General features: G+C 28.8%; 2 protein-coding genes across 3 annotated transcripts in view; both read left to right on the top strand.

The window, feature by feature from the left end:
- Positions 1-25,865, top strand: part of LOC107441147 (lipopolysaccharide-induced tumor necrosis factor-alpha factor homolog) — a 324,710-nt gene that overhangs the window by 92,619 nt on the left and 206,226 nt on the right. The window lies entirely within an intron of this gene.
- Positions 1-25,865, top strand: part of LOC107455273 (cubilin-like) — a 164,507-nt gene that overhangs the window by 134,057 nt on the left and 4,585 nt on the right. For both annotated transcript variants that reach the window (XM_016072780.3, XM_071180200.1), the window contains 13 exons: positions 2,525-2,702; positions 4,899-5,107; positions 6,320-6,527; positions 7,176-7,384; positions 7,471-7,512; positions 9,015-9,198; positions 10,516-10,718; positions 14,835-15,057; positions 17,548-17,765; positions 20,045-20,215; positions 21,282-21,411; positions 23,556-23,623; positions 24,589-24,702. In XM_016072780.3, the coding sequence (XP_015928266.1) occupies positions 2,525-2,702; positions 4,899-5,107; positions 6,320-6,527; positions 7,176-7,384; positions 7,471-7,512; positions 9,015-9,198; positions 10,516-10,718; positions 14,835-15,057; positions 17,548-17,765; positions 20,045-20,215; positions 21,282-21,411; positions 23,556-23,623; positions 24,589-24,702 (2,157 nt within the window). The remainder of the gene's footprint in view (positions 1-2,524; positions 2,703-4,898; positions 5,108-6,319; positions 6,528-7,175; positions 7,385-7,470; positions 7,513-9,014; positions 9,199-10,515; positions 10,719-14,834; positions 15,058-17,547; positions 17,766-20,044; positions 20,216-21,281; positions 21,412-23,555; positions 23,624-24,588; positions 24,703-25,865) is intronic.

Below are 25,865 nucleotides of genomic sequence, written 5' to 3'. Positions count from 1 at the left end.
GATACTTGCTTTGCAGTCGGTGGATGAAACTTCGAACACTTTACTTCACCCATGTTTCTTTTATTTTTACGCATTTATTTTTAAAAATTTATTTTAAAAACGAGCTGTCGCAGTCTTTTTTACTTACGGTCTTTTTTTCTATGATTTTTATGTATACATCATCGCTTAATGAGGGAATATATAAATGATTAGAGTATACAGGATGCACCCCACCTCTCTTAAAAATTCTGAAATTTTTAACTGTGACACCTTCTATGTTGAATATAAAATATTTATCAGAAATGTATATTTATCGTGCTTTTTAATCAGATTTTTAATTTTCATTCATATCCATTCTGATTTTACAATATTCAAAACTTTACCAAAGATTGAGCAACCTCCCTTAAACCTTTATAATTATTCTTTCTGAAATACTCCAATAAAAATAATTTTTCGACATTTGGTTTTAAAGGCTATAAAAAAAATATTCATCATGGAATTTTATTGCTAAAGCCAAAGAAAAAAAACTCGCCAAAGAAAAGAATGCGAAAGAGATGCTTAGGAAAAACATCAAAATATTTTATCGATATTTTTGTTCTTAAATGACGTCAGTATTGCCTGTTTTACTGTTTATAATGCCTTTCAGAAATATCCTGTATGTTACTCATATCGTCATTTCAATTTTTTAAAATTTCTTTGGAAGAAAATGATGAACTTTAAAATAATAAAACAACTAATGAAACAGTGACAATCTTTATTTTAAACATTGTAAATTAATGCATAATTTGCTGTTAATTACTAAAAAAAACAATAAAAGAATCAATACTTCTCCAAAACAGTAGGTATTTTCAAAAAAATGAATTAAAATTTTTTTTTTCTAGAATTTAATAAGATTATTTCAAAATAACAACAAAAAAAACATGCTACTCATAGGCTCCATAATAAATCATCTTATTAACATTAAAAGCTAGGTTTTTTCTTAAAAAAACGTAAACGATGATTTATGTCATTTTTTATTTATTTATAGGTAACTATTTAATTATTTTCTTAAAATTAACTATAAAATAACTACTAGATAAAAGTAATATAAATGATTTTTCAGTTGCTAGTTGAAAATGAGTTGTTAATTATTATTCAAAAATTCAAAATTGTTACATATAACTATTTTCCTTCGCGTGTGGGAAATAAAGATTAACGTATTCTTCAAAAATTTAGATAGAAATATAAAATATAATAATTTTAAAAAATGAATTGGACTAAAATTGAAAGACGGAACTTAACTAACTCGGTAGATATCATATTTTGCTTATTACGTCGAACGTGTTATTATTTGGTACAGTCAGTCTCTTCAGTTAAAAAAATATCATAGTATATTTTGCAACAGTCGTCGACATAATTTTGGCTTTACGAGTGCTAATGTTCAACTCCGTAGCCTTGTAATTTTGAACCCAATTCAGAAGACAAGGTATCCTTCTTTAGGAATTTGCTTCCGTGGAAGACTTTTTGATGGAACGAACCAGCATTTGCGTTACATGGATAGGTAAATCACGAAAGCCTCCCACGGTTAAACTGACAGAAAGGGGACTCTAACCCATGATCCGTCTACCACTCAACATATTTTATATCAGCACTGTGGTGGGTGTGAGCCGGCTGCGGAATTTGTATCGAACAGCCTTTGCTGGGATTCGAACACTTTTCATCTCATTGGAAGATGAGCACACTATCCTCTGAGCCACCGGCTCATCATTGTATATTTATTCAAATAAAGTAGATTTGTTCTGGGATATCATCAAATATTAGAAAAACTTGATGAAAACCACATCATAAAAAATTGAGAACAGCATAACAAACCATGGCCGAAAGTTTTATTCTGCACAGGAGTCACTCCCTATTATGCACTGGATGCTCAAAAGCACTAGAAACAGAACTTTTTTTATTATATAAATTATTTAATTTTATAAATTATTTAATTTATTTTAATTTTGAGTTTACTAGTAATCACTGACTAAAAGTGCATTCAAATAGGCTTAGAAATAAATGTTTTATCATAACTTAAGATTTGATGACCCATTTGGTGAACTCGTCAAATCAGAAACAAACAGATTAAATTGCAATAATATAGCCATTTTTGGACCTATCTGAATGTAATTTTAGACAATAATTGCTTATAAATGTAAAAACACGAGATTAAAATAATTTATGCAAATAAATGTACTTTTTTAAATGCGAGCGATCAGCTACCATATTATTGGTTATCCAACTGCGGCGTATGATAACATTCCTATTTATGGCTTTCATTGCAATTCTAACCTCCCCTTTTAGTTTTAACTATATTTAATGAATCACCATTCATTTGCAAATGATTTTTTATAGAAAAGAAACATTTTTTTAACGTGAATTGTGTTTAATATCTTTTCTTCAACTTTCGAAACTACTGCAAACAACGTGTCCATTGTTTTTAATTGGTATTCAACTATTACTTTAAGTAAAATAATGAAACTATCTCAGATGATTTCTAGCATGTACTGAGTAATTTTTTTTTCAGAATGCGACCGCATGTTTATCAGCAATCCAGAAGGACCGAAAAATGGCACCTTCACTTCTCCAGACATGTCTATTCCTGAAGGTCACTCGCGGCAGTGTATCTACACATTCATCGCAAGCGAAAACGAAAGGGTTCGGGTCACTTTTGGAAGATTCAACCTCCGAGGAGCCAGTCCTGAGTTAGCATTTTCTTTTATTCCCTCTGCTTTTAAGTTTGCGTTTACACACTTAATTTCTATAATGTTTAAATTGCTACTGCGTAATAGTTTCTAGAAATATCACTTGATAAAAAAATCTTTGAGTTTCTGAAAATGAATGTGTCAATTGATTTAAAACTGGCAAACATTATAGTTTAAAGCCTTTTTTTTCACCATTTTAAATTTTAAGTAAGGTTTTAGTTTCCGTTATCTATGTTCTTTTTAATTAACTTTTATCAATAGATAATCATTATGCAGCAAATTACATTTCAAAGAAAATGCGAAATAAAGGTTTGCTTCATTTAATTAGAGAAAATAGCACTTCCTAACTTTAATAATTTTTGCGAATTATTTTAATTTGAAACATTTAAACAATGCATATGTTTGTATTTCTGTTAATCAATAATTTAATTTCGTGAATTAGTTTTGTTTCAAATTTTTTAAATGTACTTTTATATTTGTTTGTTCCAATAGAAGCTAGTGTTGATGATTCTAATAAGTTCTCTTAACATAACTGACGCAAAAAATATTTGTTTAAAACCAAGAAATTACTTAATAACCTTTATTAAAACTATGATTAAAAAACTGTATTGAGATTCTGAAATTCTGATATTCTTAATGTTTCCGAAATCCTCACATTCAGTTCTGTGAACAAATTTATCAGTCCCGAAAACAAGAAATTTGTCTTAAGAGAAAATTAAATTGCTCTTCTCCACAACTTTTCGTAGCATCCCTTAAAAACAAGGATTGGGGATGTAGAAACCTCACGTTAGAATAGAACAAACTGAACAAAAAAATTAAAAAATCGTTGTTAAAACTTTTACATCCAAGTGCAATGTACAATACTGCAGGTGGAATAGAACCAAACGTCAGAATTAGAGAGCATTCTGAACGGACAAGGAATTTTAAAAAAATTTATGAACTTTTACGTCCGAGTGCAGAAATAGAATACTTGAAGCAGAGTGATGCCCCACGGCAGAATTACAAAATATTCTGAACGGACAAGAAATTTAAAAGTTTTTCAAAAATACTTTGCATCCAAATGCAGAAATACAACACTGCAGGCAGAATGAAATTCCACGTCAGAATTAGAGAGTATTTTGAACGGATTATGAAGTTTTTAGTAAATTTTTTCATCCAGGTGCAAAAATACACTATTGCAAGCACAGTGAAAACCTACGTCAGAATTAGAAAATATTCTGACAACAGACAAGGAATTTAAAAGTTGTTTCTGAATTGTTTACATCCAGATACAGATGTGAAATTCGGAAGGCGGAGTTAACTATGAAACACATAAAATGAGTATGCAATTCACATATTTTCGGAAGTTTTTATACCTGTCCTGGAAAAAGTTTTAGCTGCATTTAATATTTTTTCGAAAAATTATTAAAAATTAAAATTGATCTGATTTTATAATTACTCCACACGGCTTTGTGAATTATTGCATTCTTTGGAATCAATTTCATCCTGCTCTCTTCTTGTCCTGAGAATCCCTGTAGTTAACAAGCAGTGCTTTGAAATCCTCATTAATGTAGTCAACTCACCAAAGTCTGGGTCTATTTCTGGTTTGAGTTTCAATTGGTTCACAATTAAAGATTCCGGATGTTAAGGACAATAGATTCATTCAGTTGATTTGTCCAGGAAAAAACTGAAATTAGAAAAATGATGTATATGTATTTAAGAAACTTGCGTGTTTATCAAATCAGTCAAGAGTAGTATATTATTTATTTGAGGACAATGCAATAACATAAACTTTTGTACTTTGGCTCATTCAAAAAATTTAATTTGCATTTTACAATCATTTTAAATTTGCGTATGTTTTTCGAGAGCAAGATAGTTTTTTCCACCTAATATTATATATGTTATAAATACAGATTGTAATATATTGCATTTACGTATTTCATAATACTGCTTTTTTTCCGTATGCTATATTCACATTAATTCATTTGAATTAATTTAAAGAGGATGAAATAATTATTATTTTATTTTGGTTCATGCACCAAATAAAATTTGCATTCCTCCATCATTCTAATTTCGTATATCTGTATTCGATAGCAAAATGTTTTCCCCAACTTAATGGTACTTATGTTTAAATAATTAATGATCATCATCTACTGAATTTGCATATTGTATTCGACTGCATTTTTCTCTATTGTATTTATTGCATCTTTTTTATAGGTGCAATCATGAATATATTGACCTGTACGCGGAGATTGAGGACGCGAGCATGGAGCTGATCCGAACACCTTTCGGAGGACGATATTGCGGTAGATACCGGCCGCGGAACCGCATCTCTATGTATAAAACTTTAGTTGTTGCCTTCTACACAGATGAACGTCACGTGACTTCGGAAGCCTTTGAAGGCTTCTATGAATTCATCAATGCCTGTAAGTTTGTTTCCTTTGTGACACATGAAAATATTACTCCTAGTAAATAACAGCATGATTATGATTTGTATCTTTTAACAAATATCGAAAATAATAGATGATTAGAAATAAAAATATTTAATCCCTAAACCAATACTAATGTTGACTAAGAGCTAAAAAAAGAAGTAATATGAAAAAGGCTTGAAGTACCAAAAGTCGAGATTTTTTTCTCTTTTAAACTTTAAGTGTTTTCTTTTAGTGCTCAGTCATAATTAAACTTAATTAGGTAAAAAAATATTTTTAATTAATTTAGTTCCTTTAAAAACTTTTTTTTCATTACAAGCGAGAATTTCTATATCGCTATTATTAAATTTTTTTCATGATACGCGATGAGTGCTATAAACATGGATTCAAATATTAAATCCTGAATTAAATATAAATGTAAATAGACCCATATTACCATCCACAGGGTATTTTGCAATCACTGACTTTTTCGTACATTTTTAGAATTACGTGTACATATTTTTTTAAAAATTGCGTGCATGTATAACAATTAACTTATCAAAATTCAAATTATTTACGTGATAATTTGTATGAAAAGTTTTATTAAAAATATTAAAACTAGTATTTAATTTAAAACTGAAACTGAGAAATGTTACTACTAATAATATGTTTTTAAATTAAGCATATTGCATACTGCAAAATGCATCTTTTGCATGTTATACAATAAAGTTTGATACGTACTGCACAATGTTTTTTTTTTCACATATAGTGAAATGTTAATTGTTTGCTGGATTGTAAAATTCATATTTTAAAATATTCTTATTTTAAAATATTCTTATTTTAAATGATTTTCAAATTTTTTCCAACAGTATTTATATTTTATTAAATCATTAAATATCTCAATTTACAATATTATCACCCTCACTTATTTTAAAATTGTAATAAAATATCACTTTTAAACCATTACTGAAAAAATTATTTTGAACACTTTATAATACCTTCAAATATTTCATTTATTTCTCTTTTTAAATCCCATTTACCAAAATTTATTTGCATTTTTTTTCCTTTTTGTTTCTTTTCTTTTCTGAATTTAAAGATTCAATTTATCTGTTCATTATAATCACTCAGAACAACAAGCATTTCATGTCGTCTCAATACGTTTTAAATCTAATAATCCAATTTATATGCTCATTTAATAATGTCACACATAAAATGAACATTTCATTTCAGCTCAATACGTTTTGGGGACGCCATCTCCCGATTCCGTCTGCAGTTTTACAGTATTTAGCGACAAGCAACAAACGGGAGAATTCAAATCCCCTACTTATCCAGGAGCTTATCCGAAAAACCTCGATTGCTTTTATCGCTTCCTGGGAAAGAAAAATGAACGAGTCCGTCTGGAGTTCATGGATTTCGATCTCGTTTTCGGAGGTGCACAGTAAGTCGTCAACAAGCTTAGAACTTTGTCTTATAATGCATTTAAAATAAAAACTTCTTACATGATTCAGAAATAACAAGATTCAAATAAGATAATTTCCCCATTCCATTTAACAAAAGGGTATATCGACGATGATTTTAGCTTGATATTTAAGATGTTTTTATTCGATTGAAATAATTGATTTTTATAAATAAATCAAGTTAATATTTATTTACATCGCAAAGCAAGCATTATTTTTCATTCTGATAAGAAGATAAGAAAGCAATTTTTATTTAATTAAACTTAAACGGAGGTTTCTATTTTTACAGTAGAAAATAATTACCTGAGTTGGAAATATCTCATGGAAATACAAAACTCTTCAACATAAAAGGAAAATTAGATTTTTCCTCTTATCGAACTAATTTCGAATTTAAAACTTCTTCACTATAAAATATTTTGGTGCACAGTTGCTTACATTTTTTAAACTTAAATTTTTTACTGTGTATGTTGTCACATTTTTTATTAACCTTTTCACTGTCAGTTTTCGTTTGTTTGTTTACTGAGGACACACTTTACATAACTGACGTACAGTGTCACAGTTGTAAGGATTCTGTAACTTAGAAAAATTCAGGAACCCCTGACTCTGCTAAGATTTTATTCTTCTTCCAGTTGTCCTTTCGATTATGTCAAAGTTTACGATGGTATAACGACGGAAGATCCACTCATAGGAACATACTGTGGACAACAGAGGAATTTAGTCATCTATTCGTCTGCTGAGAATGTTTCGGTGCAATTTATCACTCTTCAAAGAACAGCTGAGAGTGAGAATCGAGGATTCTCCGGACATTTCGAATTCAATAACAGCTTCGTCAGTCTAGGTTAGTAGAACAGTTCTCTTTTTTCCTGGTGTGAAAGTATCTGTTCCCATAAAAAATTTTTGATTATTTATTGCTTACCTTTTTAGAATTTATTGGGCAAAATGATGGAGAACACATTCGTGGAACTGGTATGTAATTTAAACATTTTCTAATACACAATTTAAATCCATACATATACTAGGATTATACTGTCATCAGATTGTCGATCAGACTGTCGATAAAAATCGATGTTATAAAAGTATACTGATAGGAAAACTATGTAAATTATAAAATGATACAGATATAAAGATTTACATAACATGAAATTATATAGACAAGAAACACGCGTTTTAAAATATATTTAGTTAAAAATAGAATAAANAATGTAATTATATCCACGAATAAATTAATATCAAATCGGATGTAATAAATATTTCGGACATTCGCCAAAGTGACTATGTGATTGTCAACATTCACTGGTGAAAGTCAACAACCACCGATTTCGGTCATTCACAGTAACATGCACATCATTTACATAATAACCTCATCAGGACGTTTATTTCACACTTTACCTAAATAGCATCCGGCATTATATATAATGCCTAGGCAATGTGTGAAATATAAATCATTTCATACTTTGCCGGTAACACATACATATTCTAGGATTATACTGCCATCAGATTGTGGATCAGACTGTCGACAAAAATCGATATTATAAAAGTATACTGATAGGAAAATTATGTAAATTATAAAATTATACAGATATAAAGATTGTACATAACATAAAATTACACAGACAAAAAACACGCGCTTAAAAATATATTTAATTTAAAATAAAAGCTTCGTGATTAAGTTATAATTAATAATTTAAAATACCGTGGATTATTTTGAGTGAATTACGTTAAGCAGAGACATTTACATAGAATTTCATTCATAACATTACAAATTTCTTTCTATAAGAACACGAATATAGCAACTCTGAAACTATTTCAGAATTTCTTTGAGTTTTTTTAAAGTTATTTAGAATTTCAGAGAAATAGAGGCAAAAAATTGTATACAACTTACAGAGAGTATGAAGGGAATAGAATAGATTACACCAAGTAAAACGCTGAAGTACACGGTAAAAGATTACGATAAAAAATAAAATTACCGGTAATTTTTACTGAAAACTCCATATTTACTGGAGTATGTTGCTGAGCAAAAAAAACTGAATCTCTCGAATTAAGTAAATATTACTGTAAAAGTAGTTCTTTAATATTTTACGGTACAAATAGATTTTACGGATGATGCACCCAAAGTCCCGTTACTTTATACCGTAATTTGATCCAGAATTTTTTAGTGTATCTAAAAGTGGTTTCTTATAAGCAAGCTAAGCAGAACTATTCAGTATCCAAAACTGAAACATTTTATTTAAATAGTTTTCTTTCATAAATCAGAAAAAAAATATTCAATGACTATTGTTATATTTATATGTACTATAAGCTTCATATAAGCATTTTGTTTTATTTCGTTTGTAAAAAAGATTTTTGAGAACTTGTTTTTTGAAACACTGTTTTCATCATCATCAATAAAAAATGCAACATCATCAGCGTTGAATAACAAAATAATCAATTAGTATGCATTCATTTCTCTTTTTTCTTTCTCAATTTAGAGTGCGACCAAAAGATTCTGAGTAAAAAGGAATCCTCTGGAAACGTGTATTCTCCGAATTATCCATATCCTTATAATTATCCTAGTCTTTGCAAATACTATATTTATGGACTTCAAGACAACCAAGATTTAGAAAGGGTCAGGCTCGAATTCGAAAAATTTGGAATTCCGAAAAAAGATGCAGAGTAAGTATATTTTCATGCTTAAATACATTTGTTTACAACGTTTGGTGTATGCATCGACTAGGCAAAAAAAAGTTCTTTTTTTACATTAAGAGGTGGTAAATTATCTATGAACAAGTTTGGTATTTTCCAACTCTTGATTTGTCAATACATTAACAAGTCCGATTTTTTCTTAAATCCATAGGTCTTAATCTCTAGTGTGTTGGTAAGGCAGGATGAAAAATAACCAAACCAATTAATCTACCTCATGAAAGTTGGATAGGCTTCTGAGAATTGGCTTTCAATTTTTCTCTGTTTCCTTTAACAATCAGTCTAATTCTGATACTTTCAATTTCACCTTATTCATAAGGGATTGATTAAGCTTCAAGAACTTTTTTTATGTGTTTTTTAATTAGTGATTATTAATGTGCATGAATGTCTATATTTCTTTAAATTTATTTATCGACAAGGTTTCTAAAACTATATTTCAAGGGTGATCATCTCAGAATACCCTGAATAAATAAAAGAAATTGAGAAACTTTTATACAAAAGTTTTAAAAACGTTATTGGTAATGGGCAATTTTATGATAACGTATTAATTTTTATTTTAAACAGTAAAACAAAAACCAGAATAGATAGTTAAATTTTAATAGCAAATACTCAATTTTCATAAAACCATGTCGATCCAAGCTTTTGGCCTCGAACAATTTTTTAACAGCTACATAATAATGTACCCTTATGTAAGTAACGAATGCTCCAAACATGACTGCCAACTCGAAAAAAAAATAATAATAATAAATAATAAAAATAAAAAACGGAAATAGTTAGAGATGTGAAAAATATAGTTTGTTGATTTCTGTTCAAAAAAGCTCATTATTTACTTTTATCATATTTCAAAATTAGTTACAATGTCTCTCAACAGATGGCACCTTTGATTAAGAAAACTATAAAGCAATATTTTCTTCCCCGTGCCAGACTATTCCATCTGAAACATTCTTTTCAGCGATTATTAATTTTGTTCTCAGATTTGCATAACCTTGTTCCTGCAAGGATGGTCATTCTGAAAATTATATTATGTAGTTTTCCTCTATTAACAAAGCCATAGCTTGAAGAACTCAGTTAGTAATTTTAATATTTGGCGAAGATAAATTGACCTGGCTTTCTAACAAGCTAACCTGCTTTTGTTCCGTTTGTCTTTGACTGATTTTTAAAATTGTTGATCATTTATTGAACACCCGTTAAAAGTAGATATGCAAAGAATACCTCCTTACATTATGTTAATTAATAAAGCATCTGTTATTATTATCACTATTTGCATTTTTTGAATCTACATATTTTCAGCTGTACTGATGGAGGTTTCTTGAGAATTTACTTACAAGGCCAAGAGGAACGGCAAGCATTGGACGAATTCGATCTAAATCTATGTGGTTCAGAAACAGATTTACCACCCACCGTTATATCAGAAGGTCCACGTTTAGCCATGATCTTTAGTAGTGGACAATCAACGGGTCAAGGATTTAAAGCAAGATACATTTTTGAAACAGGTATATATTTTTTAAAAAAATTTTTAACGCATGTATGATCCATGTATTTATACCTGGTGCTATAAACTATAAACTAACCAAACTACATAAGATATGATATAATAGTCAAAAGGAAAAGTTTTTACCACAGAATAGGGTGTTGGAAAGAAAATAGGGATCAGTAAGAGGGAGGGTTCTAGGGAATATCAGAAATGCATTAAAAATGAATAATGAGGGAAAAATAATCGTTATTAAGAACTTTTTAACAATTCATAAACGAGCGGAAGGCTTAATTAGCCTGGTTGGTAACTCGTGTTCGTGAGAACAAGAGTTCGATTCCAGCCGACCAAAGAAACGTCTTTCGTGGTCTCAAAGTCTTTTAAGTTCCCATGACAAATCAATTCCTCGAGGGTACTGATCTAGGAGTTCCCGTGTCTTCTGGAATGCATTCAAGATTACAAGGTTACGGAGTTGAACAGAGGCAGTCGTAAACTCAAAATTTGGGCTGGCTGTTCAGCGGAGATTCGAAAATAAAAGAATATAAACGAGCGGAGATTCGATGAAATATGGGACAATGATATGTATCACGTAGACCAGGGATGGCGAACCAATGGCACGCGTGCCATTTATGGCACGAGACACAATATTTTGGGCACGCCACCGATCACAATTGTTATTACACTATGAATTGTTATTACAAAAATGTTATTACACTATTAAGCATATGCAACAATTAAATTGAACTTCACAAAAACGAACAAAGTAATAAGCAATTATTAATAAAAAATTAACAATTAATGCTAAAAATACACGCTAAAAAACAAGCTAACAAAAAATAGCTATAAAAAAAACAGTCCCGCTTAAACTAACATCTAATAACCTAATATAAGTTATTTGTCATCCAATCTGCAACAACAGAAGTCACACTGATGTTACATTAAGTTGTTTTAAGACATGGCAAAATGTATTTTTTTTTTTCAATGTAAATAAAGAGTTTATAGTATTTATTATTATTATTTTCCCAATAAGCACGAAGTCAAAATTATTTGACGGCACGTCTATGACCTCATTAAACAATTTTTTGGAAAAATTGGCACGTTGGTGTATAAAGGTTCGCCGCCCCTGACGTAAACGTTGTAAGACTTCTGACATTACACTATTATCTGCAACGTTAAATCAATTGGGCTGCATTGTCTTGCCTTTGCAACCAAAGAACACAGTCCACTATAAAATGTGGGCTGTCTACTGCTATAAAAACAAAACAAAACAAAAAAACGCTGTTATAAGTGAAGAGCTTTCGAAGGAGCCCTAGATAAAAACCATCTCAAATGTTGAACCTACACCATTTACTAAAAATATTTTAAACCCATAACCATAATATCGTAATCAACAACATTGTAGATGACTGTCTGAGGGAGTTCTTTGATTAGACAGAGAGTACATAAGTGCATATCAGCCTTTTTTGCATTTATATGTTGTTTTCTATGTACCTGGTGATGAATCGCAGCTGATTGATAGGAATTTCAAAAAACAACGATCTATTTTAGCTTGTTTGAGGACACGAATTTCGTCAAAGGGGTTAGACTTAATGCAACTTACCAATTTTGAAATTTGAAGAAATTATGATAAAAAAGCAAAAAGAGTATGAGTGATGGAATATTCTACCCATCACCAGTATTCGAATCCAGGAAATCTGCTTGATAAGTAAAAGCACTAACCTCTGTTCGATAGATTCATGCATCAAAACATCAGTTCAAGGATAGCTGAATTGTCAACTGTCAAAAACGACAGTATGACACACTTAAAATCTTGTTTCATATTTGTATCATCTTTCCACTTTGCTTTACTTGAATTTTTATTGATTATAAACCAATTAATGACTTTGAAATGAAATAATACTCTTAAACATCAATGATGTTAAAGAATTTATCTGAATTAAATGTAAAACTCAAAAGTTTGTTTGACAAAATTTTAGGTCTGAAGCCGATTCCAAACTCTTTTTATGATTTTGAAAAATACCCTAAAATGATGAAACGGGATTTAAAAATATCGATAATCTCACATAAGTTAGTAGCAATTCTACGGAAATCAATTTTTCCATTATTGATCTTAGATTTAGAGGAAAGTATTGTTTTCCACTGAACGAAAATCAATATAAAAAGGATTATTAAAAATCTTTGAAAAGGAATAAAATAAAATAATTTTAAAACTTTTGGAAATATAAATAATAGGTAAGATAAAAAAAACAATGTTGTTAAATTTAAAAATACTAAAAGAGAGTGAATTTCGTTTTTTAAAACACCTTCGGATTTTTTAATGTTTATTTTTTTTATTTTAATTGTTTATAAGAAGACGTAACATTTATAAGAAGCTATTTTAATCATAATAAAATTTACTTTTTTAAAATATTCTGGTTTCAGTTTGATCTACTTGCTTTTTTGAGAATTTTAACAATATTATTTTTAGATTCATATTTATTTTATGTTTCTATAGAGTCAGATTTTATTCAAAAATATATCACAATAGCATTTATCTCCACTTTTATTTGAATGAAAACATGCCAATTTGCCAACACTATTATCGTACTTCTTAGAATTGATTACTTGATACTATAGTTATCTTGATACTAGTAAACGTAATACTATAGTTAACTTGATACAAGTAAACGTAATACTATAGTTAACTTGATACTAGTTAACCTAATACTAGTTACTTGATTTTAGTTAACGTAATTCAACTACATCTTATTCATGTTACCTCAAATTTGAACCGTATTGTGATTTGAAGAACTGAGGCTGTTTTTCGAAGTCTCCATCGTCATATGAAATTATGCTTTTTTGCGAATATTATGCTACATTTATATCTGTTGTAAGTTTGCAACAGTTACTCATGACTGTTAGGTCAAGTTTAGCCTCTTTAAAGCCAGCGCTGTTAATGCTTATTTTGAAAATGGCGCAAAGCCACAATTTTGTGAAAATAAAAAGCGTTTGTGGTCTAATTTTTTAACATTTAAAAACTTACTCCAATACTGCATTATCTGGGCTCATAAGAATTTGCAAAAACTGAGAATAAGGGAGTGATTTCGATAGTTTTCATCTAAGAGAAAAAGTTTCGCCGAATTGCCGATTCTTAAAATGTATAAGTTATTTATTCGTTCTAACACCCAGATAATTCTTCGCGGCAAGATAATATATTTAGTTTAAAATATTCGATTTGCTTCAAGTGTAAGGCACTTAAACTGTGGCTTTTTCATTTTCCTTGGCGACAAAATTTCGAAAAACCACATTAATATAATAATTCAGGGGATAAAAGGACGAGAAGTTAGTTGAATACTTGGCGATATCCGGAGCATAAGATGAATAATGAAAGATGAAAGAAGATCTGGAATTAATAAAGACATGACACCTCTCTCTCTGAAATCGATCATCCTACGATTTGGAGGGAAAAAAATTTGGGTCAAATTAAAGCCTCTGATTATCATTGGTATACCAACAAATCTGTCAGTGAACTTATGAAGTTTGAGGTTTTCTCGATGCATCTCAACAATTGGTACTTTATAATTAACGCATTTGGCATGATATTTATTAATAGAATGAAAACTTTTCCTCTATGATAATGCTACAACATCCCACCATCTTTGGAGGACAGCCTGGACTGTCTCAATATTACGACAGAAGATCTATTTCGAAATACATCAATCGCTGCCTCAAAGTTAATGGAATATTTGTACAATTTCAAGCACCTGGTTTAGAGCTGATCAAAACCATCGGGATAAGTTTTACCACCGACACTATATAATGATTTAGTATTGGACCATTTTTTGAAAGCGTAAAAAAACATAAAGGATATTAGAAAAAAATCTATTATCTAGGCCTGCTTAAAGAGAAATTGAAGTAAAATTAAAAAAATATATTATCTTCAAATTATCATTCTCTATTTTAAAAACACTGTACTTATAAGTAGTCCTTATTTATAGTTTATAAAATTACTAGTGTTCAAATATACTTCACAAAATATATTTAAACTTTGAAAAATTTGTAAACATAAGAATCACAGGGATACAATTTATAACGACAGGACTACGTCCATTGTCTTATTCATTCTTTTTTTTTAATAAATTGCAATTTTCTATTCCAGACTACAAGGTTCCAGGCACCCCTTTTCCTGACGGTACGTGTCACTTTACATACCTCAGTACAAGTGCACTGAAAGGAGAATTTAATTCACCAAGATATCCCGCCAACTATCCATCAAATACAAGTTGTCAATATATCTTTCAAGGGGAGCCTGGTACACAGATAAAAATTGTTTTCAACTATTTCAGAACTAAAACAAGTGATACTGCCAGCACTGGATATAAGTAAGTGAAAAATAGTTTTTATATACATCTTTTAAAAATTTTATGCGGGAGTAAATAAAAATCTCGGAACAGCTGCATAAATCGAGAATCGCAATTCTAGTTGAAAAATTAAAATCTAAGAAGTTTTGTAAAATCACCTTTATTAAAATTTTTTTATTATTATAAAAAGATATTTTTATTAAGGGGCATACGTTAATAATAAAGTGCCTAAACTAAGGAGAAGCAAAAAACAAAACGTTTTATCAAATTTTAACTTATCTTTATATATTAAAATATATTGAAGAAAATGAGAGATTTAAAACTTCAAAAGCTAATTTTATTTGAGGAGGAAGTCAAGAATAAGTCACACTTCATCAATAAACTGGTTTTTGATAATTTTAATTATTTCTTTGCTCTTCTTAATTTTGATTATAATTGTCGAAACCTTTTTTTTTTTGTAATTCTCACCTAATTACTCTGGGGGGGGACAAATTTTTCGTTACATTAATACAAATACATCTTTTTGATCTTGCCTAATTTTGGTGTGGGAACTTAAAATCTGAAAACAGTTATGCTCCTAAAGTATTTAAAGACATTAAAAGCATTCAAAAGATTTTTTTAAAATACACTTTTTGTCGAAATGTGCAAGTTTAAAAATATAGCAGGAGATCACGTGAATGTTATGACAGTCTTCTAGAAGAGATCACGACTAAAATTGTATAGAAACCCATAACCGGAAATGTCATTGTACGCAGCTAGGGGAGTTTAAAAATATTTCCGGCATAGTTTCCTATACAATTTCAAACTGAATAAAAATTCTATATCGAAACATAAAGTAATACATTCGTAAAGTGTTGAAACAATTACAATAATTAAATTTTTGAAGTTTTTAAGTAAAACTCTTCAAATAGTTCCATTCAAGTTCACGAGTTAACGCCATCATTTTAAGTCATAAGATCATAAAAAATGACTCAGTAGTGCTTATTTTAAAGTTAATAAGTTTACCAGTGTTCAAATAGGTTTCACAAAATTATGTTTAAGCATTAATAAATTTATAAATGTAAGAATTGCAGGGATACAATTTATTTCCTTTATACCGATGTTTTTCCAATAATTATCTTCTACGATAAATACATATCTTATTCCACACGGATTCAGATAATCTTATTTGAAGTATCAACACATTTATCATTGTAAACCTTTTGGAAAATAGGAGAGGGTATTTCATTCAAGGAAAAATACCACCTGTCATAAAATATCATTTATTTTATTATTCTTGATAGTTATTTCGATATATTTCTATTTTATTTGTTAAAATTTTAGAATATATTTTATCATTTTATAGTTTGAAATCGCTTAAATTTTTAAGTTAAAGTAAGTCATTGAAAGGTAATAATAAAAAGCAATTCTTGCTTTTCAAACTGGGAATTTATCTGGGCAGCAGCAAAACCAAGAGTACCTGCGTTGTGCTAACGAAACAGAATAATTTATTCTAACCAAATTCCAAATTAAAGCAAATCACAGAGCTCGTTAACAGATGGTTCTACTTACCTTAAAAACGATAAAACAATGCTTTCTGCTACTTTTCAAACCAATCCAACTGAAATATTTGCACAAAAATCGGTTTGCTTTGCTCACAGATGGAAGTAATGTAAAAAGATAATGCATTGTAAGAATGTTATGGAAAATGTAAGCAAGTTGTTGCAACACAGTAAAAAATTTTGAATCAAATTATGGTAAAAAGTAATTTAATTTATGTTTGACTGGGTGTGGGTACATTTTACCGTAAAATCTATTTTTACCGTAAAATTTTATGGAACCAAAAGTATGCTGTATCCTAATTTTTATAATAATATTTTCGGTAAAACCTTTGAATCACTGTAATTAAATAAATATTAATATGAAAATTGTGGTATAAAATTTTACGTTAAGAATAGATTTTACGGTAATATGGATTTTACGGATGATGAACCTAAATCAACTGTAAAGTAACAATTTTTCACTGCATTTTGATCTGGAATTTTTCATTCATAGTGTACAAATTTATGTTATATAAAATTGAACTTTTTTACATCTATTTTCTGTTTAAAATGTCTTTTAACTTACTTTGTAATCAACTTTAAAACTTAGTAAGCCCAAATTGAAAGTAGAAATTGAGAGGTGTTTAAGGGTAAATATTAGAAGGGATCGAGGGATCAAACTGGTTTCGATGGGTTCATCTCGCTTTCTTCACTAGCGATTTGACAGGCTCAGATCGCTTTTCTATTTCTTTCACCTTTAAATATTAATTTGCGCTTGCGAGTCCTTATTTGTGTAGTTTTATTGCATATTTTTCAAGTATTTTAAAATTATGTAAACATTAAGGGAGGCCGAGAAATCTGGGATAATTTTAAAAATCCTTGAAAAATATGTATACATTAAGGGTGATTATTAGATAATACTTCCAAATTATGTTTGATAACAATTACTTGATAAAAAATAAAACAATATTTAATTGCGTATTTTTTGCAGTGATGATTGTACAGAAGATTGGCTGGAAATTTACGAAGTTTATCCAAATGACCGTGAAAACAAGATTGGACGCTATTGCACTAGATCCACTCCAGGGCCTATTGTGTCTGACAAGGAAGCGCATACCATGAAAGTAGTACTTCACACCGATGCTCAAGGTGTGGCCAGTGGTTTCATCGCGACATACAACTTTATAACTCCCGACAAAAAATTTGATGGTATGCACGCATTTGATGTAACATCTTACGATCGGAATGACATCCAATGACAATAATTATTATGATTAATACACGTTACATTTAAAAGGAACTAAAAACTTATAATTCAGTTTTCTTAATGACATTTAAATTTTAATGGACTTAAATTTACATAAAATTACTTACGGGATTTGAAAGTGAAACAAAAATAACCTTAACTTTCCACGTGTTATTACTTTTTCTTCATTTTCTTCTTCAATGGCATGTCAGTCCAGGGTGGGCCATGGCCTTCTTCAGAAACAAGTTCCAAGCTGCTCTCTTCTTGGATAGACTCTTCCAGTTTATAACTTAGAGAACTCTTAAATCTTTTTCTAGGCAGTCGATCCACCAGATCCTTGGTCTTCCCCTTTTCTGGGCTCCAGATGGTTTTGCACCAAAGATCTTTTTGGTGACCCGTCATCATTCATTCTAATCAGAGGTCCTGCCCATTTTAGCCTTAGAACAGATAAAAAATTTATTATGCAGGTCTCTTGTAGGTCCTATAAAGTTCTGAATTTGTTCTTTGTTATTACTACCTGAACATTTCCTAATAAACTTTTATTACTTTTTTCGTCTTAATTCAAACATTTCGTGTCTTTTCTTCCCCATCTAACTTTAAAACTTTTCGTGTTGATAATATTTAATGTTACTTGGCAAATTTTATGCTATTACTATTTCATCTTACATTGATCTCGTGTCATTACTATCGTATTGCAATTCAAAAGTCTCGTATTATCGCTATTTCCTTTTACTTTAACAATTTATTATTATTACCCCATCTTCGGGTTTTGTTATCTCATCTTAATTTAACAATTTTCATCTTTCCTCAATAAGTTTGTGTTATTATTATTTTATATTGAAAATGGTAAAAACCGATCAATTTCTTTTTACAGAAAATACTTCTCCTTGTTTCCAAATAATATTAATGNAAAATTACTTGTACCAATCAATTTCTTTTTACAGAAAATACTTCTCCTTGTTTTTAAATAATATTAATGACATATTTTATGATTATATCAAAATATATACAACAAAAAAATTATAATGTATTAAAATCTAATATGTAATAAAAAAAATATCACATAAGTCAATTTTTCCCATTTTTTATTTAATTTTAAAAAATCAACCTAAATTAAATTATATCACAAGCAAAATAATTAAATTATATCACAAGTAAAATTTTTTAAATATATAATGATGATTAATGCAAATTTTGGACATAAATAAAACTCTGTTTAATATGTTGAAAAATCGATTATGCTTAAATAGCAATAACAATAAAATAAATAGTAATAAAATCATAAAATAAAATAATAAATTAAATAATAAATGAAATATTAATAACATAATAAACTGAAATAGTGCAGCTTTTGAGAAAATAAAGATAAAAAAAAAATTTATACGACCAATTATAAAACACCTTTTAAAACTAATGGAATGAAAACATATTTTCCAAAACTACTTAATATGAGAAAGTAAAATAATTGACTTGAAAATATACGACCCCTAAGCTATGTGTCTTAAAAATTACGAATTGCTAAAAATTTAATTTCATTGAATACAATTTCATAACCATCACTCAACAGTCGTCCCCGTTATGAGTTTACGACAATCTAAGTTCAACTCCGTAGTAATTTTTAGCCCAACCTTAAAGACAAGGGAATTTCTAGATTCGGCATTGGGTCAAACTAGCCTTCCTAGAGTTAGATGGAACTAAGCCGCGTTTGCGTTATATGGAGAGAAAAGCTAACGGAAGACCTTCACGGTTAGCCCGACGGCAAAGGGACTCTAACCCATGATCCGTCTACCTCTGAGAATATTTTACGTCAGCACTTTGGTTGGTGAACAGACTTTGTAACAACCATCCACCGCTGGGACTCGGACCTGGTTCACCTCACTGGGAGACGAACGCTCTATCCCCTGAGCTACTTCGGAAATTTAGGTTATCGTTAATATTATTATTAGAATTATTATTTATTAAAAGGACGAATTGAATAATAGAAATGTATGTATATTATAAAAGATTTCAGAGCTCACAGTGTGAAGTAGCACATTATTGCTTAAACATGAAATTGCATTTAATATTTAAATTAAAATTTTTATTTTTAAATTAAAATTTTTATTTTTAAATTATATGTACATATAATATATAATATATTCTTAAAATTTTCCAATGTATATAAGTGATTTACAGCTATAATAGTTATAAAAATTTGAATCACGTAGCTCTCAGTAAGTCTTTTTTTTTTTTAACTTTTTAGAATGTGGATTCAACAGCAGTGAGGGACAGACCTATGGAATAATAACGAGTCCAGGTTTTCCAGAAAGATATAAGGATAGAAGACAAGTCTGTCACTGGTATATAAGTGTCAGACCGAGCTCCAAAATATTACTTTTATTCTCATTCTTTCGTCTTGAAGGAGACCCCACGGGTAAATATTTAACTGTAAAAGCATGTCTCGTAATCACTGTTCTTAATTTAAATTTTTAGAATCCAAGCGAAAGTCAAATAGGAAAATAGAAATTAATAATCAAGTGAAGAAAAAACAAAAACACTATTGAAATCAGTTGAATTTGTGTAGAGGGGTGGATGAACGTCTGAGATGTTACTAATAATCGGCTTTTAACCCTTTTCTGTTCTACCGGCAACTAACAGGTTTTGATGATTTTAATCCTGTCTTCCTCAGTAATAATTCGACAGATTATGATAATGTTTTTGCGTTTTCCTCAGAAAAATAAATAACTGCAGTTCCCAACATGCATAAATATTTACTTCATTTAGATACGAATTCCAAAAACATATATCAAGGGCAGTGATAAAAGAACACCCTGCATACTTAAAAAATGTATCAATCACTACTGTAATGTTCGGTACAAAACTATAGAAACAATTTTAATTGCCTACTCCTATTTTATTATATTTCTGATAATTTTTGTTTATCCCCTCTTTATCTTCCAGCAGTTAAAAACAAATTTGCATGTGTTAAGCTCCATCTTTAGTGCAAATTCTTTAAACATCGATAACTGTTTTTTCCATCTATGTTTCGATAAAAGAATTTCATTTCATTTAACTTAATTATTAGCTAGGATTTTGAATCTGTTTACATTAAACACGGCAATTACGGAACAAACAGCGTGAGTACAATTTCTTTGTAAATAAATTAGACTTCGACAAATCGATTTTCATAGTTCAAAGAAATTAAAACAATGAGTTTTTAACACATATTTCATTAAAAAAAGTGTATAGTCAAAACTAACACTAATGAAATGTGCTGTAATGCCGTGGGTTTTTTTCTTTTTCTTGGATCAGCAAGGGGTATGGTTGTTTGCGGTAATTTGAAGTCAACCGCTGAAACTGCTCCCGCACTGACTGCATGCTAATGCTCCCCTATTTTGCAATTTAAGAAATTGGAATTTAAAGAAATTAAAATATTGTTAGTATGTTAATTTAAGCTTCAGCAAATTCATATAAAGTGAAATTCATTATTTCTTTTACAGAGAGAGGCTGCCCTGGTGCTGTTGTGAGAGTGTGGAAAAATCTAAGTCAGCCACCCTCTGAAATGTGTGGCATGGATGCTTCAAACGGTACTCTTGAAATCTTATCCACATCGAGCATACTAAAGCTTTCGTAAGTCTATTTCGCCTTTCTGTAACCTAAAATAATTAGCAATAATTATTTTTTTTTATTCTTATTAAACAACACATTTTTATTTTTTCACAACAACTAATTATCTTATATGAAATAGCTATACTATAAGTTGTTCATCCTGTCAATTTCAAGTTTTAGAACATTAATATGTACAAAGGTGTAGAAAAAAAATGTTCTGAGCTTAAATATTAAAAATTCTTAACATAAAAAAAGGTGTGATGTAGGCAATACTACAAAATAGATAACGCCAAGTGATATTTTTATACTATGGAATTGTGAACTGATAGCGAAACAGTGAAATAGCTCGCATCATTTTAGCTATGGTATTCTAACAGTTTATAAACTCATTAGAATAGGTTCAAGCGAGGACCGAAGGACTAAAAAAATTCGCTAATGAAATGTGAACATGAAGATAGATTATTTTGTTACATTTATAAAAATTTGAGATCTACATTATTTACAAATATTCCCCTACCAAAAATTTTTTTAATGACTTGATGCTTTATTAATTAATTAGCAGTTAATTAATTGCAGTGTTTTTTTATTAATTTTTATACTATTCAATAGTTTTTATAACTTGGTGAGCTTATTACTAGTATTCTTTTTGAATTCATTAGCTCATTATGCGCCAAAGCGTCTGCTAGGAGAACGAAACTATTCAAAAATTTTTACTGCATCCCATTCATGGATTAATTTAAATTTTATTATTGTATCTCAAATTACAAGCTAAGATTATTAATGCTTTTTATTAACGTTTTATTTTCACTAAAATATAATTTTTTAACCGTTTAGTCTATGGATTTAATCCATAACATTTTTTTCAACTCTTCCTCAATAATTTTTTAACAATTTGATGTCTTATTTGTACAGTTGGAATAGCATTGTTGTAAGTAGTTGTAGCATTTTTTAATCTCTTTTGTTCTTTTTATTATGTAGATGCTTATCACTTAGCTTTTTCCTTGTTGAATTTATTGATTAATTTATATTACTGAAACTTGGGAATATATATATATATATATATATTTCTTTTTTTATAAAGCTGTTACCTTTTCTTATAAATGTTAGTATTTTTAACCATTTGAAGTTTTATAAATTGTTTAGTCGTTCAATAAAATGTTGAGTTTATTAAGTGCTGCTTATTAATTAGTTGTTTATTAATAATCTGTTTAGGAATTAGATGAAAAGTTTATTGACTTTTCAAGAGTATATTAATTGCTATAGTTGTTGAACCGTAGATCTTATTTTATAAAACTATGATTTTTTAACTAGTTTTACTGCAACACAAACAATTAAACATGCACAAATATAGCAAATTAAAATCCAAATAATAAGAAGTATAATTTATTTAGGCATAATAAGAGACAATTATTATATCTTAATTTTTACATCGCATTCTTAATTAGCTATAATTTTTTACAAAAAAATTTTATTGATAGACGTATTTTTAAGAATTTGATGTCTTATTCATTGTTTAGTTTATGAATTATGGTTGCATTATATTTTAGTTTATAATGATTCAGTTAAGTAGTTTATTGCATAAAGTTTGTTAATTATTGATGTTCAATTAATTGTTGAGTTGTTGTTATTATTTTTAAAGACATTAGGACATTATTTTTCACTAGTTTTATAGCAATACAAAACATATAAATCTGTGAAAAATTATTCAACAATTACTTTATGAAAGTTTATTATTTGATGTTAAACTTTATGTCTTAAGCAACTGATACAATTAACAAAAAACATTATATAATATTTAATAAATGATTTTTAATTCAATGAATTTTTATTTTCAACTGAATTTTCCTAGCACTATGTTTAAAAATAATTTTATTTTTGTTCTATGTGTATATGTTTTATGCATTTCATTAACTGTCTTCCATATATTTGAAGTGTTCTTTTAATAGAATATCAGTATAGAACTGCATGTTTATAAAATATTTATATAAATACAGAAGAGTTATCACATGCAAAATAATGTACCACGTTATTATTATGAATATTGTGTTATATTTTGTGTATTATAATCATCAGCTTTATTGTCTCTAAAAAACAAACTTTAAATATTTGAAATAGTAAAATCTTAATCAAGTCCTTCTTCGTAACAAACATACTGGCATTTTCAGTTTTGCAACAGCAGAAAAAGCAATTGGAGCGGAAGGTTTTAAAGCTGTATGGACAGAAATCACAGAAAGTAAGTCTATTCAAAAGCTATCCAGTAAATGTTGTTTAAATTGATTATATTCTCACATTTCCTTCGTCTTATGTTCTTCTAAAACATTATTAAAACAAGTTTTCATTATAAATTTAAACGATGAAACTATTCAAATTTATTTCTTATCGTAAGACAGTGCTAATGGCTTGTGACAAAGCGGAAATGTAAAAGAATGACATTGACACGAGGGAATAACATATGTTTTTGAAAAAGAAACAATATAAACTGAAAAACGCCTCAGGAAACTGTCTCTATGATTCGAACGTTAATTTTGAATATTAGGTTCACTGTTTTCGTATAAGCTCTGTTTTGATGCATTATTTTACAAACTGTTCTGTGATCTGTTTTTTTAAATAATATTTATTAATATTTTAGTGCTATTTGGCTTATGTGTTTATAAAATCTTTCAAAAGCCAAAAACAAAATAGTCAAAAATTCGTAAATATATGAAAGAATTAAAAATGGGAGAAAATTTACTTGTTTCAACAAATTACTTAATTTGAAAGAAGAGTACTAGTGAGCACACACATACATATTCTCCTTAACTCCGAATTGGAGCATAGGGCTTCCATCATAACTGTCCATCTCACTCTACATGCGGCCAGATATTTTGCCTCTTTCTATGTCTTTCCTATTGTTTTCCATTTCACACAAACACACTTCAAAGCTAAATAAAAAAATTGCATTCAGCTTTTACAAATTTAAGAAATCTGTGTTCAACTATTTATTATTATTTATTTTTTAAAAAAAAACATAATTTTTCGTACCATTATGGATTTTATAGTTGTTTGATCAAGTAATTTTACTTGCAATTAAGGATCAAAACACCGTCTTTTAAATCTTCGAATTACTTTGCATATAAATTAATTTTTTTCTTAACTTCACTCTTATTAATATATTATAACATTGAATTCCTTTTAACTGTAACATTTAACATCTTTCAGCTGAAGACTGCGATCAGTTAAAGTGTCGAGACAGCGGATATTGTATTGCAGGCAATTTAAGATGCAATAAAGAACCCAATTGTGGGTGGAGTGACAGAAGTGACGAAGAAGAATGTAAGTACAATAAAGTGCCTAATCCAGTTAAATATACTTCATATTATTTTTTTTGTGAATATTTTATAAGTGCATAAAGAAACGTTATTCACATGTTACGCAAAACATGTTCATTTAGCTATATTGTTTTTAACATAAAGAAAAGTGCTTAAGGATTCACTTTACCCTCAAAGCTGGCAAATACTACTAATCCTTTTAAATATTTTTTGTCTAATTCTTCATGTTATTTTTTTCTAAAGAATTTAAAAATATACAAAGAAATATTAATTACGATTCACATGTTACGCAAAACATGTTCATTTAGCTATATTGTTTTTAACATAAAGAAAAGAGCTTAAGGATTCACCTTACCCTCAAAGCTGGCAAATAGTACTAATCCTTTTAAATATTTTCTATTTAATTCTTCATGCTATTTTTTTCTAAATGATTTAAAAATATACAAAGAAATATTAATTATGATTCACATGTTACGCAAAACATGTTCATTTAGCTATATTGTTTACAACATAAAGAAAGGATCTTAAGGGTTCACTTTACCCTTAAAGCTGGCAAAGACTACTAATCCTGTTAAATATCTTCTGTTTTATTCATGCCATTTTTTTAAAAAACAATTTATGACTATATAAAGAAATGTTAGTTGTAATTTACAAGTTACTTGAAAAATGTTCATTCAGCTATATTTTTTTAACGTACGAGAAAAGATCATAATAATTCACTATACTCTTTAAGCTGGCAAATATTGCTAATACTGTAAAATATTTTCTGTTTAATTCCTCACTTCATTCTTTTAAAAAATAATTTTTAAATAAAGAAATGATAATTACACGTCACAAGTTGAGCGAAAAATGTTTATTTAGCTATATTTAACACACAAGAAAAAATCTTAAGCGTTCACTTTAACTTTAAAGCTGGAAAAAAGCACACGCAAACTGCAAGCCAGGGCTGCCAACTTAAAACGATTTTTGGGAAAATTTCGTCTACTGATAGCCATGTTTATGTTTTAATACATAATTCTTTATTTTGTAAATTGGATTTAGAGTTATTTTTCGCAGACTAAATGCAAATTGTTAAAAGTTCATATGAAACCTCACTTTGTTCTAGGTATCTCATGGTATGGCTTTTTAAAATGTAGAGAAATTACGGAAAATTCTGTAAACTATAGT

This window comes from Parasteatoda tepidariorum, chromosome 4 (genome assembly GCF_043381705.1).
Source record: "Parasteatoda tepidariorum isolate YZ-2023 chromosome 4, CAS_Ptep_4.0, whole genome shotgun sequence".
NCBI lineage: Eukaryota > Metazoa > Arthropoda > Arachnida > Araneae > Theridiidae > Parasteatoda > Parasteatoda tepidariorum.
Note: the sequence above shows the minus strand (reverse complement) of the source record. Positions and strands in the feature narration are given on the sequence as shown.